We start from the raw sequence: 12,556 nt of genomic DNA on the forward strand, positions 1-12,556 counted from the left end.
TCACCTCCTCCGTGCTCCCCTGCAAGGGATGCTTATGGGCTGAGGCGGTGCTGTCCCACGGGGAGAGGGGCCCGTGCCAAGAAAGCGTGAGTTTGCTATGCAAAAAAGTGCTCATTTGGGGGTTTCTGACTCCAGCCCCGCCTGCAAGCCCGGTGTCCCCAGGACCAGCTTTAGGAGAAGCAGCCGGCCTCGCTGCATCTCGTTTGCGATCGCTGCGATGTTCCCCAAGAGGCTCAACTGCGGACTTACCTCGGGTAATTTGTTCAGTCTGGGGTGTTCGGCATCACATCAGCTGCAAGGCAGCAAATGCAGAGGATTTCGGCTTCAGCTTGGGGTGACCCTACCAAGAGGGGTGCACGGGATGAAGGATTTGGGGGTTACAGATCCCAGGCCAGGAGCTCCCAGCTGGCTGCTGGCACCTAGGAAGGTCGAGTTTTTGAATTCATGAACTTTTTTCTTGCTTTTCCCCATTTGGTTTCTTGCCCCCGAAACCAAAGGGAAGCTGAAAATCTTAAATGGGTGGCTGACGAAGTTTAGAAGGGAGCAAAGCAGCTGTCTTTTTGGGGCACATCGCTTTGCTTTCGGGGCAGTGCTGGTGCGCACGGCTGAGCTCACCCGCAGCTTTCTCCTGGGGTACAAAGGTGCCCCCACTGCCGAGGTTGGGGAAAAGCCCGGCCGAAATTCACTGTCGGGTGCAACCATGGCCTGTTTCACCCCGCGTGGCACAAATCCGACTGGGACCCAAGGGGAGAAAAGGGGGACGTGGCTGGGACGGAGCTGGGAAGGGGATGGATGCAGCCGGAGGGGCTGCAGCGTGTCCCCGGGGTGCCCGGCTCAGCCGAGGGGACAGGGGGGCAGCGAGGGGCTGTGGCGGCTGCCCCGGGGTCGGTTTGGGGTGGCAGCACCAGCCCCAGCTCAGGGACACACTGACACGTCCCAAGGCTGGAGAAGCAGCGGGTCCTCCCCACCACCCCACAGCCCACCCCGGGGGGGAGATTGACGGGATGGAGGGGCAGCACCCACCGTGCCAGGCTCCGGAGAGAGGTTTGGGGGCGCTTTGCAACCCCAGCGAGGCGAGGTGCACAGCACAAGGCTGCCATGGAGGGTGCCCATGGTGCGGGCAGAGCCCCAGCAGCAAGGGGGGAGGCCGTCAGGGGCTGCAGCAGCACTGGGGGGGGGGGGGGGGGCAGGTACGGGCAGTGCCACGATGGCTTCTCCCCACATCCTCAAACCCCATCCCACCCTCTGTGCCACGGGCTGGCACTGCTGGACCCCAGCTCTGGGCAGTTTGAGACACAGAAATGTTTATTTTTCCAAGTTTTTTGTTTTCGTTTCGTTTTTTTTTTTTTTTTTTTTTTTTTTTTTTTTTTTTACAAAATCTCCTCCCTGTGCCTGCAGATGGAGCCTGGCCACCCCCTGAGCTCAGCACCACATCCATCCCCAAAGCCCCCTGCGCTGTGACAGCCGAGCCCAAGCGGGGACCCGTCCCTTGCGGAGCAACCCCTGGGCCCCAGGGAAGGACGAGGCTCTTGGGGTGAGGAGCCACGAGGCCCTGTTGCAGGACGAGAGGGGAAGGAGAATTCAGATGGAGACATCATTTTTGGGGGGTGAGGGATGACCCCACCTCTGTCACCCCAAGATAACCTGGAAGGGGACAGGCACTGGGGCTTGAGGCATCCCTGGGGAGCTGAGCACCAAGCAGCGGGTGACGAGGACTCGATCTCAGACGGAGGAGCCCAGGGGGGTGCAGGGGGAGCTGGGGGTGCAGCCACGGGGAGGGTGGGCACCGGGTGCCCCCCACTCCAGGGGGGGGTGGCTGGAAGACAGCCGGGGTCTGCAGTGACACAGGGCAGCGGGCTGCTGGAAAGGGCTCAAGGCACCTTGGTAACATCCCCATGACGAGGTGTTTGTTCCCGAAATTCCCATGGAAAGAAGAGTACGTAAGGTTCACATTAGCACATCTCATATGTATATAGTGCAAATCAGAGCCCCAGCACCAGAGGGGTCGCGCTCTGGTTAGTGGTTAGGATGTCCCACGGGTGCGATCCTGGGCGCTGCAGCCCCTCCAGCCCTTGCTCTTCCCCAAGCGCAAGGCAAGTGGCGCAGCAGCCGTCGCCTTCCAACCCCTCCTCGTGCAGAGCGAGGTCGCAGCCCCTGTCACTGTCACGCTCGCTCCTGCGTCGTGCTCTACCAGAGAGGAAGGGGAGGACGTGGAGAAGGCCGGGAATCCCTCTCAGAGAAGACACGGGGAGCCTGTCCCTCTCGAGCAAGACACGGGGCTGTTTCTCCACGGGATGGCTGGCTGGAAGGAGCTCTGGGTGCAGTCCCGACGGCGGCTCCAACCAGCCGCAGCATGACCACAGCATCCATCCCAACACCCACCCCCTTCTCCAAAGGTGAGGAAGATCCCAGGAGAAGGGCAGGGGCGGTGGCCTCTCGCGTGTCCCCAAGAGGGGTTTCAGGTCCTGAAGGTTGGGGACTGATTGCAGGCACGGTCTAGGTGTGCAAGGCGGCGCCGTGCAGAGGGAGGTTGTGGTTTTCCACCTGTCCCCAGCGGGAGGACGTCTCCCGCGGGGCTGTGGGAGCATCCTTTCTGGGAGCCCTGCAGAGGTGGCAGCCAAAGGTCCAGGCCGGTTCAGGACCGTGGCTTGGGGAGTGAGAATGACGTGGCAAACGGGAAGCCAGGAGCGAAGAGCGAGCGCTGGGCTCAGGAGAGTCCAGCCACGTCCTGGAAGCAGGGGAGCAGAGAACATCACCGCTCATCACTGGTTCATGGGCTCCTCTTCCTCCATCGGCTCATCCTGGGGCCTGAAACGGAGAAATTTGGCACGTGAGATGAGGAGACCTGCTCTTCCCCTCCGCAGCACGACGCTCTCTTTCTGATTGAGGGGGTGCCTGGCAAGCCCAGCACCGGGTCCTGCTGCCAGGGACGTGAGGGTTACAGGACCTGACCTCCAGGTGTGGAGAACGGTCACGACTTCCATCTCCCACCCCCTGAGACCCATTCAAAGCCGGCTCTGCCCTGAGCTCCCAGCAGCTCGCTGGGCTGTGGGACACCAACGCCCTGCCGCCACCCCCGTGACACCAAGGCTCAGGGCCTGGTGGCACACGAGGGGCACCCGCACGTCCCCGGAGCAACGAAGAGCATCACCTCTTCTCCACCATCACGGCCACCGAGAGGGAGGCCAAGGCTGTGACGGTCTCCACCTCTTCTGCCTCGTGGTGCTGCGCCTCCAGGAAGGAGCAGCCCAGCTTGGAGGCAAAGCGCTGCACGGCCACCCAGTATTTACCTGCGGGAGAAGCAAACGTCAGGGAAGGGGCTGGCACGGGGGTCTCTGGGCTTCCCTTGCGAGTGCACGCATGGGGCTTCACCCTCCTGTGGGGAGGAGGATGGAGGGCTCCCCCAGGGTCTTTCATGAAGCATCCCCTGGGAGGTCTTTACTGGACAGGGGAGGAAAAGCCGACGCTTGGGCCATCCCTGCTAACTCATCCTCCCTCCGGACACTCACTCTGGACCTGGATCACCGCCTCCAAGGAGCGCACGGCGTTGGCGTTGGGTTTCTGCCGCATGCTTTCTTCTGGGAGAGGATCCAGCTGCCAAGGGACGAGACGAGGGGGTCAGGGGGAAGGAGCTGTGCCCACAGCTTGGTTTGCGGCCGCACAGCCACAACCTGCACCAAGCTTTGCCTTGTAGGGGTCCCACCCTGCTCCCGTGGCTCCCAGTGCACCCATCGGGTCCTGACCACAGGACTGGGAGCGCAATCGGCCCCCGTCCAGCTCCGGCTCTCACCTCGTTGCCCAGCAAGGCTGACACGCAGGCCTCGGACGCATCGCAGATGGCCGTGAGGTCGTGGCCGCCTTCCAGCGCGAGGACGATGGCTCCCCCAGCCAGGCTCATCAGCTGCTTCGTCATGTAGCCAAAGCCTGCGGAGGAAGCCCAAAAGGGGCATGCCGTCAGCCCCCTGCGCCCAAAATACCGGGATCGTGGCCCTCCCCGCTGTGCCCCTACAACCCGGGGCTCATCCCCTGCTCCCTGGAGAGCTGCCAGCCCCCGAGCCCAGCGGGAAGAGCCCGCTCGGAGCCCACGGAGCTGCTTCCACCTCCTTACATTTAGCAGAGACTTTGTAGCCGCCCAGGGGTGGCGGGTGGCCGTCGGCCGCGTCGAAGCCGGCCGACACCAGCACCACATCGGGGGAGAATTCATGTGCAATCGGCATCACCACCGTCCTGTCAGGTTGAAAAATAAAACCAAATAACGTTAGATGTTAAGCGCCGGCTCAGCCCGAAGCCAAGGGAAACGCAGAGGACCACAAGGAGCAGTACCTGAAAGCTGCCAGATACTCAGGGTCACCCATGGGGGGGTCGAGCCCTCCAGTCCAGGCTACGTTGACGTTAAATCCCTCCCCAGGGCCAGCACCAACCTGTGAGCGAGCAAGGATGACGGTGAGGGGCAGGATGTGGCCCTGCAGGGGTGCTGGGGCAGTGCCCCGACCAGGCTCCACCACTGCCCAGCTCCCAGCAAGGGACTTGCAGCCCCACGCTTCACCAAACCCCATGCCCCAGGAGACCCCAGCCCTGCAATAAGCCCTAAATCAAGCGGCTGCCCCCACAAAGAGGTGCACGGCCCCTGGGGCCTGCCCGTGCTTCTCACCTCGTCGGCGGCCCCGCTGCCGGGGAAGAAGTTTCCATCATCGTGACGGTGCAAAGAGATGTAGAGAACGTCGGGGTCCCTGTAGAAGACCTGCTGGGTCCCATTGCCATGGTGAACATCCTAGGGGGAGAAAGAAGTTGGGAGAGCGCTCTTCTAAATAGCCTCAAGGGTGGCCCAGGAGCTGAACGGAGCTAAAAGCACGTGGATCCCTGCTCCCTGTCCCCAGATCTGGTCCTGGGGAGGGGTTTCTGCCACATTCCTGCAGCCAGACCCCGAGGAGGAGGTTTCTCTGCTCCCAGGTCCAGCTCCACACCAGAGCTGGGACATCCTGGGGAGGAACGGGGACGTGCTGGGGGCCGGGAGCAACTCACCCAGTCCACAATGAGGATCTTGCTGAGTTTCCCTTTCTGCTGCAGCTGCCTGGCGGCGATGGCCACCGAGTTGAAGAAGCAGAACCCCCTGCGAAGAGGGAGCTGGTCAACCCCCAGGGCCCCCCGAGCACCCTTCCCTCCCAGCACCAACGGGTGGGCTGTCCCTCCCCTCTCCCTGGATACAGCAGGGTCCCGGGGCAATTCATCTGGAGCAGTGATTTCACACCAAGGCTGTCCAAGCTCTAAAGGGACCGGGATTTTGGGGCCGCCCAAACCCCCTGCTCCTTGAGAAGGGACCCTCACATTGCAGTGGATGGATCCGCGTGATGTCCGGGCGGCCTCACCACAGCGAAACCGTTCTGGGGATGAAACAAACACAAGGAGATCATCACCGCTGCCCCCAGCACCCCACCCCGGCCAGACGGGCCTCCAGCAGGGGCACGAGGGGGCTTGGTGAGCCCCCCGGCCCTCTGTGTGAGGCCACCTACCTTCAGCTCCCTGGTGGCCACCTTGAAGGCCAGCTCGGTGACGCTGCCCGCGGCCCAGCGGGCTGCGTTGGAGGAGTGCAGCTCGTTCCAGATGGTATCGCTGTCCACCTGCAAGCAAGGGAACACTCAGACGGGGACAGGGAGAGGGACAGGGCACTCACGGACGATGCCTCGGCTGGGGAACCCACGCTCTCTGCCAGCCACCCTGCTCGGGCCAGGGGCTGAAGTCCCGGGCATCGTGGAGCCGAGGCCACCTCGCAAGCCACGGGACAAGTTCCCCAGCTCCACGGTGGCTCCCTGGTGCCACTGGCCGGGGGTGGCAGCTCCTCTGCAGACCCCAGTCCCATCCAAGCTCCGCACAGAGCATCTCCCCCTACACCCGGGGGCTGGAAGGAGTGACTGAGAAAACGCTCGTTACCTTCTTTATCTTATTTTATTGTTTAACCAAACATCTTGGTTTGATCAGGATCACGTCAAGGGCCGAGCCAGAGCCGGAAAACTTGAGTCTCTTCTGATCAACTCCATGTGTGCGACTCAAGGGCTCCCCTCTGCCCGCAGAGGGGGCAGCTCCAGCCCCCCCGCCTTCAGGCAGGACAGGAGGAGGGCAGGGAGGGAGGCAGAGCAGGGAAAGTGGATGCGAACGGGGCTGAGAAGAGCTGGTGCCCAGCAGCAGGGGCAAGGGGAGGAGAAGAACCAGAAGAGGCAGCAGGAAGGCATGGAGTGAGACCCTTCCTGAAAGAGAGAGAGAGAGAGAGAGAGAAAGAGGAGGACAGAGACAGGGGGAGAGGAAGAAAGAAGACCGCAGTGAATGGAGAGAAACCAGGGCAGCAAGCTGTGAGAGGAGAGGCCACGGAAGTGTCTGGAGAGAACTGGCAAGCTGCTGTCCCCACGCCACCGCTCGCACCCTGGATGGAAGCCACGGCTTGCTCTGGCTGTCCCGCTGGGACCCCGGGCACGGCTCCCACCCGTCCCAGCAGCTCGCTCCCTCCTAACGCCCCCGGCTCTTAGGCAAGGCCGTGAGGGGCTTTTGGTGGCTGGGCGCCCTGGAGGAAGGGGCTTCAAAAGGCCTGTTTCAAGGGTGGGATATTCAAGACCATCCCGGGGACCGGGGGGAGCCCTGCTACAGTGTCTTGCTCCCATGCCGGTGACACAAGGAGAGGACGCTTTGCTGTGCCCACCCATGGCTCCACATTTAGGCGGCTGCTGCCTGGGCTGAGCTAAATCTTCCTGCAGGGAGGCTCCGGACAGACACAGCCTCAACCCTTGGTCATCTCCAGGCTCCGAGCTCCCTCGGACACCCAACAGACACGCAGGGATGGGGACTGAGCACAGCCCAATGGCTCTGGGAGCTCCTTCCCCACTCGAGCCCATGAGAGGCCCTTGGTGGGGACAGAAGAAATAAACGACCCCCATCCAAAAATGCCCCGAACAGGGAACAAGGACTTACCCCCACCCCTCCGCAGGGCAGCATGACGAACATCCGCTGCGACAGGATCCCTGCGGGGAGGGGACAATGAGGACTTCACAGCCACAAAGCTGGGGACCGGCACGGGCCAGGGCGCACGGCACGGGGGCACCGACGGGTGCGGATGGGGGCTCACCTGCCAGCTTCCCGTTGTCCAGTTTCAGGCGGTTGAGGGGATTGGTGCCGTAGAGGAAGACGTGGCGCTCGGTGTGGACGCACTGCAGCTCCTCCAGGGTGGCCTTGCGTCCCCGCAGACACTGCGGCAGACGGGCTGTGACCGAGGTGCTCCGGGACAGGAGACGCAGGTTCCCCCACCCAGGCGCGCCAGCCCCACGGGTGGCCAGGAGAGGATGGGGTAGGGAATGCCAGCACTATTTTCCTACAGTTGTAGAGCCTTGTACGGACCAGAGTCGGCTCAGCTAGACCAGGACAAGGTTTCTAACAGGCTGGAACTGACACTGATGTCCCCCCGAGCTGGCAAAACCCCTCAGCCCTGCTTCAGCAGGGATTACACCCGCCTTCCAACACAGCAAGCTGCCACCAGGCACCAGGGACGCTCAGACCAAGGCGCTCCAATTTGGTACTGCCAGCACCAACCAAGTACAAGCCCTCTCCCAAGAGCTTTGCTGCCTGGCTAGTGGTGGAAAACAAGCTGAGAAGCTCTGGGAACAACAGGGATGGAGGTGGGAGCAGGGCACCCTACCGCGCCGTTAGCTGATACCAGCATCCTCTCCCCGGCCGCTCACCTCGCACTGGCTGCGCAGCCCCCGCTCCTGCAGCCGGGACCAGATGCTCTGAATCCTGCCCGCGTGCTCCGGGTGGTTGCTGTTGTCTCCACAGGAGCACTGGTGCTTGAGCATCACTGAGTCGTAAACCAGCCCTGCAATAACGCCCAAGGAGAGCTGCTGGCCTGAGACTGGACCGGACAGCCGAGCTTCGATGCTGCCAACCCAAATTCTGCTCCTTTTCGGGGGCTAGGGCTGCTGGTTGGCACCCCAAACACCCTTAACTATTTAGTTTGACTGTTACACATTCCTCGAACCATGGGAGCCTCTGCTCCGAGATGTTTGAAGCACATCCTGCCTTGGATGCCTAGGAGAGCTGAGCTGATCCCTCGTAACAGACCAGGATGGCAAGTCCTGCTTGGAAAGGTACCTTAGATAAGGAGAAGGGATGGCTTGCGCTGCTCTTTCTGCAGCCAGCCAGGGTATTCCCAGGAATTCTGGGGTCCAGGAATGATTGGGACGGACACACAGGTGCCCCTGAGCATCCCCACCTCCTGTTCCCAGCCCCTGCTGCTGCTCCAGCTGGGACAGCCTGCACCCCGTGCCCCCCGAGGGGCCGTGCCCTACCTGTCGTGAAGTGTGGCTTGGTCGGCTGCTCCTGCACGGGCAGGGAGAGCGTCTTGGAGGCCGTGTCCTGGGCAGGGAGGGAGATGGTCGCGGTGGCAGGAGATGACTGGGCCCTGGAGAGGGGCCTGTGCCCCGCAAGGACGGTCGGAACCATGGGGGGGTCGGCCAGAGGCTGCCTCTTGAGGAGCTGGTGCTGCATGCGCTGGTAGGGGTCCCAGAGATACGCCTGATGGAGAGAGGTGACAGTGAGCACGGCACCACCCGGGGCCGGGACGCTCTCCCAGGAAGGAGCCTCGGTCTCTGGAGGGTCTGGATGCGACAGCCCCCTCCACGCTGGGGGGCTCGGAGCTGGTTTGTAGGAGCTGGGACGCGGAAAGAAGCGTCTGCTGCTCTCTGCTGGCTCAGCCCCGCAGTGCTGGGCAGCCCTGCTGCAAGGTGCAGCAGTTTGCAGATGGTGCCCAGCAGCTTGGGGACAACGCCCAGCGATCTGGGGACGATGCCCAGCCCTGCTTGCACCACGGGTGGCTGCAGCGCGCGGCCTGTCCTAGCAAACTGCCCCTGGATCACAGTGCCTGCATCCCTACCCGCACGGGCATGGCTTTCCGAAGCCAGCTCTCGGGGTTTGATCTCTGCACGCTGCCTGCACACCCCTGCGCTGCAGCACCAGCAGCAATCTCAGAGCAAACCGCAAATCTGGCCTGGAAAAAGGCAGCGTAGCAGGCAGAGGGACTGCAGGACTACACAGGCACAGCTCCACAGTGACCTGAGACTGCTGCGTGTCAGCCACGGGGAAAGTGCAACTTTTGGAGGCTAAAAATCCACAGGGCGAGGGCCAGGAAAGCCCTGGGTCTCGGAAAAGCACAGTGAGAGCTACGAAAAATAACCAAACAAGTTTAAAACCAACGCCTGCTCACACCCCAGTCGCCCTGAACGCAGGATTAATGCTCAAAGAGCACAAACCGTGACTGGGGAGAGAGAGACAAGGCTGGGAATCCCACTTCTTCTCGCCTGGCAGCCCGCACACCCCTGCCCAGGGCTCCCCCATCCCAGCCAGCCCTCGCCTACCTGCTGGAGGACGAGCTCCTCCTGAGGCTGCAGCAGCTTCTGCGTCCTCTCGGGCTCCTTCCCGCTGCTCCCCGGCCGCGCAGGCTCCACGCGTGCCCTCGCCTGGTCGCCGCCCTCAGCCCCCGTCTCCGTCCCTTCTGCTTCCATGTCCTCCGAGGAGGGAATCTGCCGCAGCCGGGGCTTCTCGCTGGTTTTGGCCATGCGCTGCAGCCGAGGGGGGCACAAGTCAGCAAGGAGAGGTGGCAAGGGACAGGCTGAGGAGGTCACAGGGCACCCCCAGGCAGGAGCACGATGGCCGTGGGAGCCCACGAAGCCGAACAGATACCCTCAGCTCCTGAGCCTGGGCAGGGAAATCCTCGCTGCAGTCCTGCACCCTTCTGCCCAGCACCTCCCGCACGCCCCCAGGCTGGAGCTCCGGGCCTTACCTTGCCCAGATGCGTCTGCTGCTTGAGCCTCTCCAGGAACTGGGTGTGATGCTGCTGGTACACCAGCTGCTGCTGGATGGCCTTGGGGTTCTGGGGCAGGGGCTCCGAGCGGGTCCTGCCCAGCGGCTTGTGGTGGCCCGGGAGCGACAGGCGCTCTGCAGAGATGAGCGAGGGGGCGAAGGAGAAGGGGACCGTTCCCAGCCCTGGCACTGCAGGGAGAGGAGGGAGAGGTTAGGGGCGGCTTTGCCCTCGCAAGATCAACACCTTCTATCTCCTCAGCTCCAGCTCATGGAGGAATAACGGGAAACCAGAAACTTGTACCCCGAGCAAGGCTCCGCACCGTGCTGCCAGCGCCAGTGCCTGCCCCAAGCTTGACACTTACCAGCCACAAGCGGAGCGTGGGTGACCGAGGGCTCGAGGATGATGACGGGCTGCAGCCGAGGGGACAAGGGGCTCCCGGCCTCGTGCTGCTCCAAGCCAGCTGGTATGAACATGGGCGAGTGCGTGCCTGTGAGGACGGGCCCGTTCAGCACGGGCACCCGGTGGGCCAGGCCAGAGAGGGGGCGGCGATCGGCATCTCCCTGCGGAGAGGAGGAAGGCTGGATTAGCAACCCGCCAGGACACGGCACATCTTCCCATACCCACGGGCAGCCTCTGCGACTACTCAGAGCCGGTGTACGGCTGGCATTTGCCCAGGAGCCCCATACCCCCCAAAAAAAGGGCTTCCCCTGCCCTGCGGGGACCCTCTGCCCAAGGCCTTGGGGGTTCCTACAAACTGGCTACCTACCCTGGCGCTAGTGGTGGCCGGCAATCCCAGCGTGATGGCCGGAAGGGAGGCTGCGCTCTGCAAGGCAAACTGGGCCAGGGAGCTCTCCTGCAGCATCAGGCGCTGGGCCAGGGGCGCCTGCACCAAACACAGTCCGTCAGTCTCCTGCTCTGGCGAGGGCAGGGCTCAGCACGGGGCAGCAGAAGGGGGTGGCCAAGTCCCAGATACTGGGGGAACACCCGGGGCCGGGGGCACCAGGGGCAGCGCATGCACTAGGAGAGCACCGGTGCACACCGCAGAGGGGGGCAGCGTGTCACTGGGTCGGGCAGAGGGTCCCACCGTGCTGGGGCAACCGGGCTAAGGGCAGCTTGGTGCAGGATTGGAGTGCCTGGGGGGGATGCTAGCTGATCCTGAGCCTAGGATGGCAGCGGGAGAGCGGGGAGGCGAAGGCCGGGCTCAGGAAGCTGAGGAGCTCACCTCGTGGGCCATGCCGGAGGCAGCGGGGAGGGCTCCGTGCTCGGCGGGGAGGCTGTCGTTGGGAGAGCTGCAGCCGGACACGGGGGTGCTGCTGCTGCTCGGGGAGGAATCTGTGCCGGGAAGAGAAGTGGGGAAAATGGGCACCTGCACACAGAGGAGAACTGCACAGCCCCAGCCCCGTAAAGCTCGCCCTCCCTCCAACAACTCCCCACTGCCCTCCTAGAGCCAAAACTCCCAGTGGCCAGGAGGGCACCGATAACGTGCTGAGCCCCTGCGATGTGAAATTCCCCCTCTGAAACCCAAAGCAGGCATCGCACAGGGTCCCGGGCAGCTCCAGCCTGGCCCCGACCTCCCCAAACAGCCGAGCTATCCCCACGCAGACGAAATCCTCACCGATCGCCTCGGGCGGCCTCCTCTTCAACGAGGGGGGCGCGCTCTCCTTCCGCATCAGGGGGTTCTTGCGTCGGTCCAGGCACTTCCTGGGCTTGCAACGCACCTTCAGGTTGGGCTCGGACGCTGCCGAGGACAAGGTGGTGAGTCCCGGCCCCACCACGGGTGGGGGAAAGCTGGAACAGCTTGGTGGGGCCAGGCCACCCCACTTCTTGGCTCCTGCCGTCCCCTGCAAGTGGGCTCAGCGGCATCGCAGCAGGGGGGAGATGGTGCTGGCCCCCAGCCTCACCTGTCTTCCGCAGCGGAAAATGCTCCGGGGGGTCAAGCGAAGTGCTAGGGACCGGGGGCAGGAAGGTGCTGAGTACAGGAGGGGAAGGGCCCTCGGGATCCAGAGGCTCCAAAGACCTGCAGGGAGAAGCAGCCTTGTTAGAGGATTTTCCCTCCTCGCAGCCATGATTAGCAATGCCGTGACTTATCCAAACCCACCACCAAAAATGTATTCAGGGTCCGGAGCAGCTGTCCTGCTCCGGGTGGGTCAAACAGATTGAAAGCATGCCCTTCTTTTACCTGTACGGCATGGCTGAAGGGTTGGGGTTGCTGGTCCTTTCCAAAGCTGCTGCCTGCTGCTTCTTCAGGATGACCTCCGCCAGTTTCTGCTTCACCACTGTGCTGGCCACAGCACCTGCAGAGAGGGGGGCAGTGACCACTGTGGGCTGAGAGCCGACACAGAGCATCCCACAGGACCCTCAGAGCACGGCCCTGTGGCTCCCCATGGCTGCACGAGACAATAGAAGGTGGCTGGAGAGCCCCTACGAGCACACAGACACCGAGAAAGCCCTGCAGAGATGCTTGGCACGGGTCTCAGATCAAGGCGGGCGCAAGGAGAGGCAGAGGAGGACAACCAGAGTCTCCCAGATGGTGAACTTGAAGCTGCTGAAGCTGCTAACCTCACTGAGCGCCAGCAGCTGAGAGGCAGAGCATCAGGGGCGAGCCTCAGCTCAGGATCTGCCTGCTGCAGCCAAGCCAGAGCAGGTAGGAGCTGACACCCACGGAATGAGGAAGGCACAGCACGGCTCGTACAGCAGCGACAAGCCTCCCACGGGTGC

General features: G+C 63.1%; 1 protein-coding gene across 12 annotated transcripts in view; it reads right to left on the bottom strand.

Moving 5' to 3' along the window:
* Positions 1-1,946: 1,946 nt before the first annotated feature.
* HDAC7 (histone deacetylase 7) overlaps positions 1,947-12,556 on the bottom strand; it is a 76,525-nt gene continuing 65,915 nt past the window's right edge. For 6 of the 12 annotated variants that reach the window (XM_035570312.2, XM_050715931.1, XM_035570314.2 and 3 more), the window contains 22 exons: positions 12,018-12,132; positions 11,740-11,855; positions 11,454-11,576; positions 11,061-11,170; positions 10,605-10,721; positions 10,200-10,398; positions 9,818-10,026; positions 9,393-9,596; positions 8,328-8,553; positions 7,722-7,855; positions 7,112-7,232; positions 6,958-7,007; positions 5,511-5,618; positions 5,326-5,381; positions 5,023-5,110; positions 4,652-4,771; positions 4,324-4,421; positions 4,109-4,227; positions 3,791-3,924; positions 3,510-3,594; positions 3,152-3,290; positions 1,947-2,808 (listed from right to left, as the gene is read on the bottom strand). In XM_035570312.2, coding sequence (XP_035426205.1) covers positions 2,763-2,808; positions 3,152-3,290; positions 3,510-3,594; positions 3,791-3,924; positions 4,109-4,227; positions 4,324-4,421; positions 4,652-4,771; positions 5,023-5,110; positions 5,326-5,381; positions 5,511-5,618; positions 6,958-7,007; positions 7,112-7,232; positions 7,722-7,855; positions 8,328-8,553; positions 9,393-9,596; positions 9,818-10,026; positions 10,200-10,398; positions 10,605-10,721; positions 11,061-11,170; positions 11,454-11,576; positions 11,740-11,855; positions 12,018-12,132 — 2,717 coding nt within the window. In that variant the 3' untranslated portion in view covers positions 1,947-2,762. The remainder of the gene's footprint in view (positions 2,809-3,151; positions 3,291-3,509; positions 3,595-3,790; positions 3,925-4,108; positions 4,228-4,323; positions 4,422-4,651; positions 4,772-5,022; positions 5,111-5,325; positions 5,382-5,510; positions 5,619-6,957; positions 7,008-7,111; positions 7,233-7,721; positions 7,856-8,327; positions 8,554-9,392; positions 9,597-9,817; positions 10,027-10,199; positions 10,399-10,604; positions 10,722-11,060; positions 11,171-11,453; positions 11,577-11,739; positions 11,856-12,017; positions 12,133-12,556) is intronic. The other 6 variants (XM_035570316.2, XM_050715934.1, XM_050715932.1 and 3 more) reach the window with 1 other exon arrangement.

Source organism: Cygnus atratus, chromosome 29, assembly GCF_013377495.2.
Source record: "Cygnus atratus isolate AKBS03 ecotype Queensland, Australia chromosome 29, CAtr_DNAZoo_HiC_assembly, whole genome shotgun sequence".
NCBI lineage: Eukaryota > Metazoa > Chordata > Aves > Anseriformes > Anatidae > Cygnus > Cygnus atratus.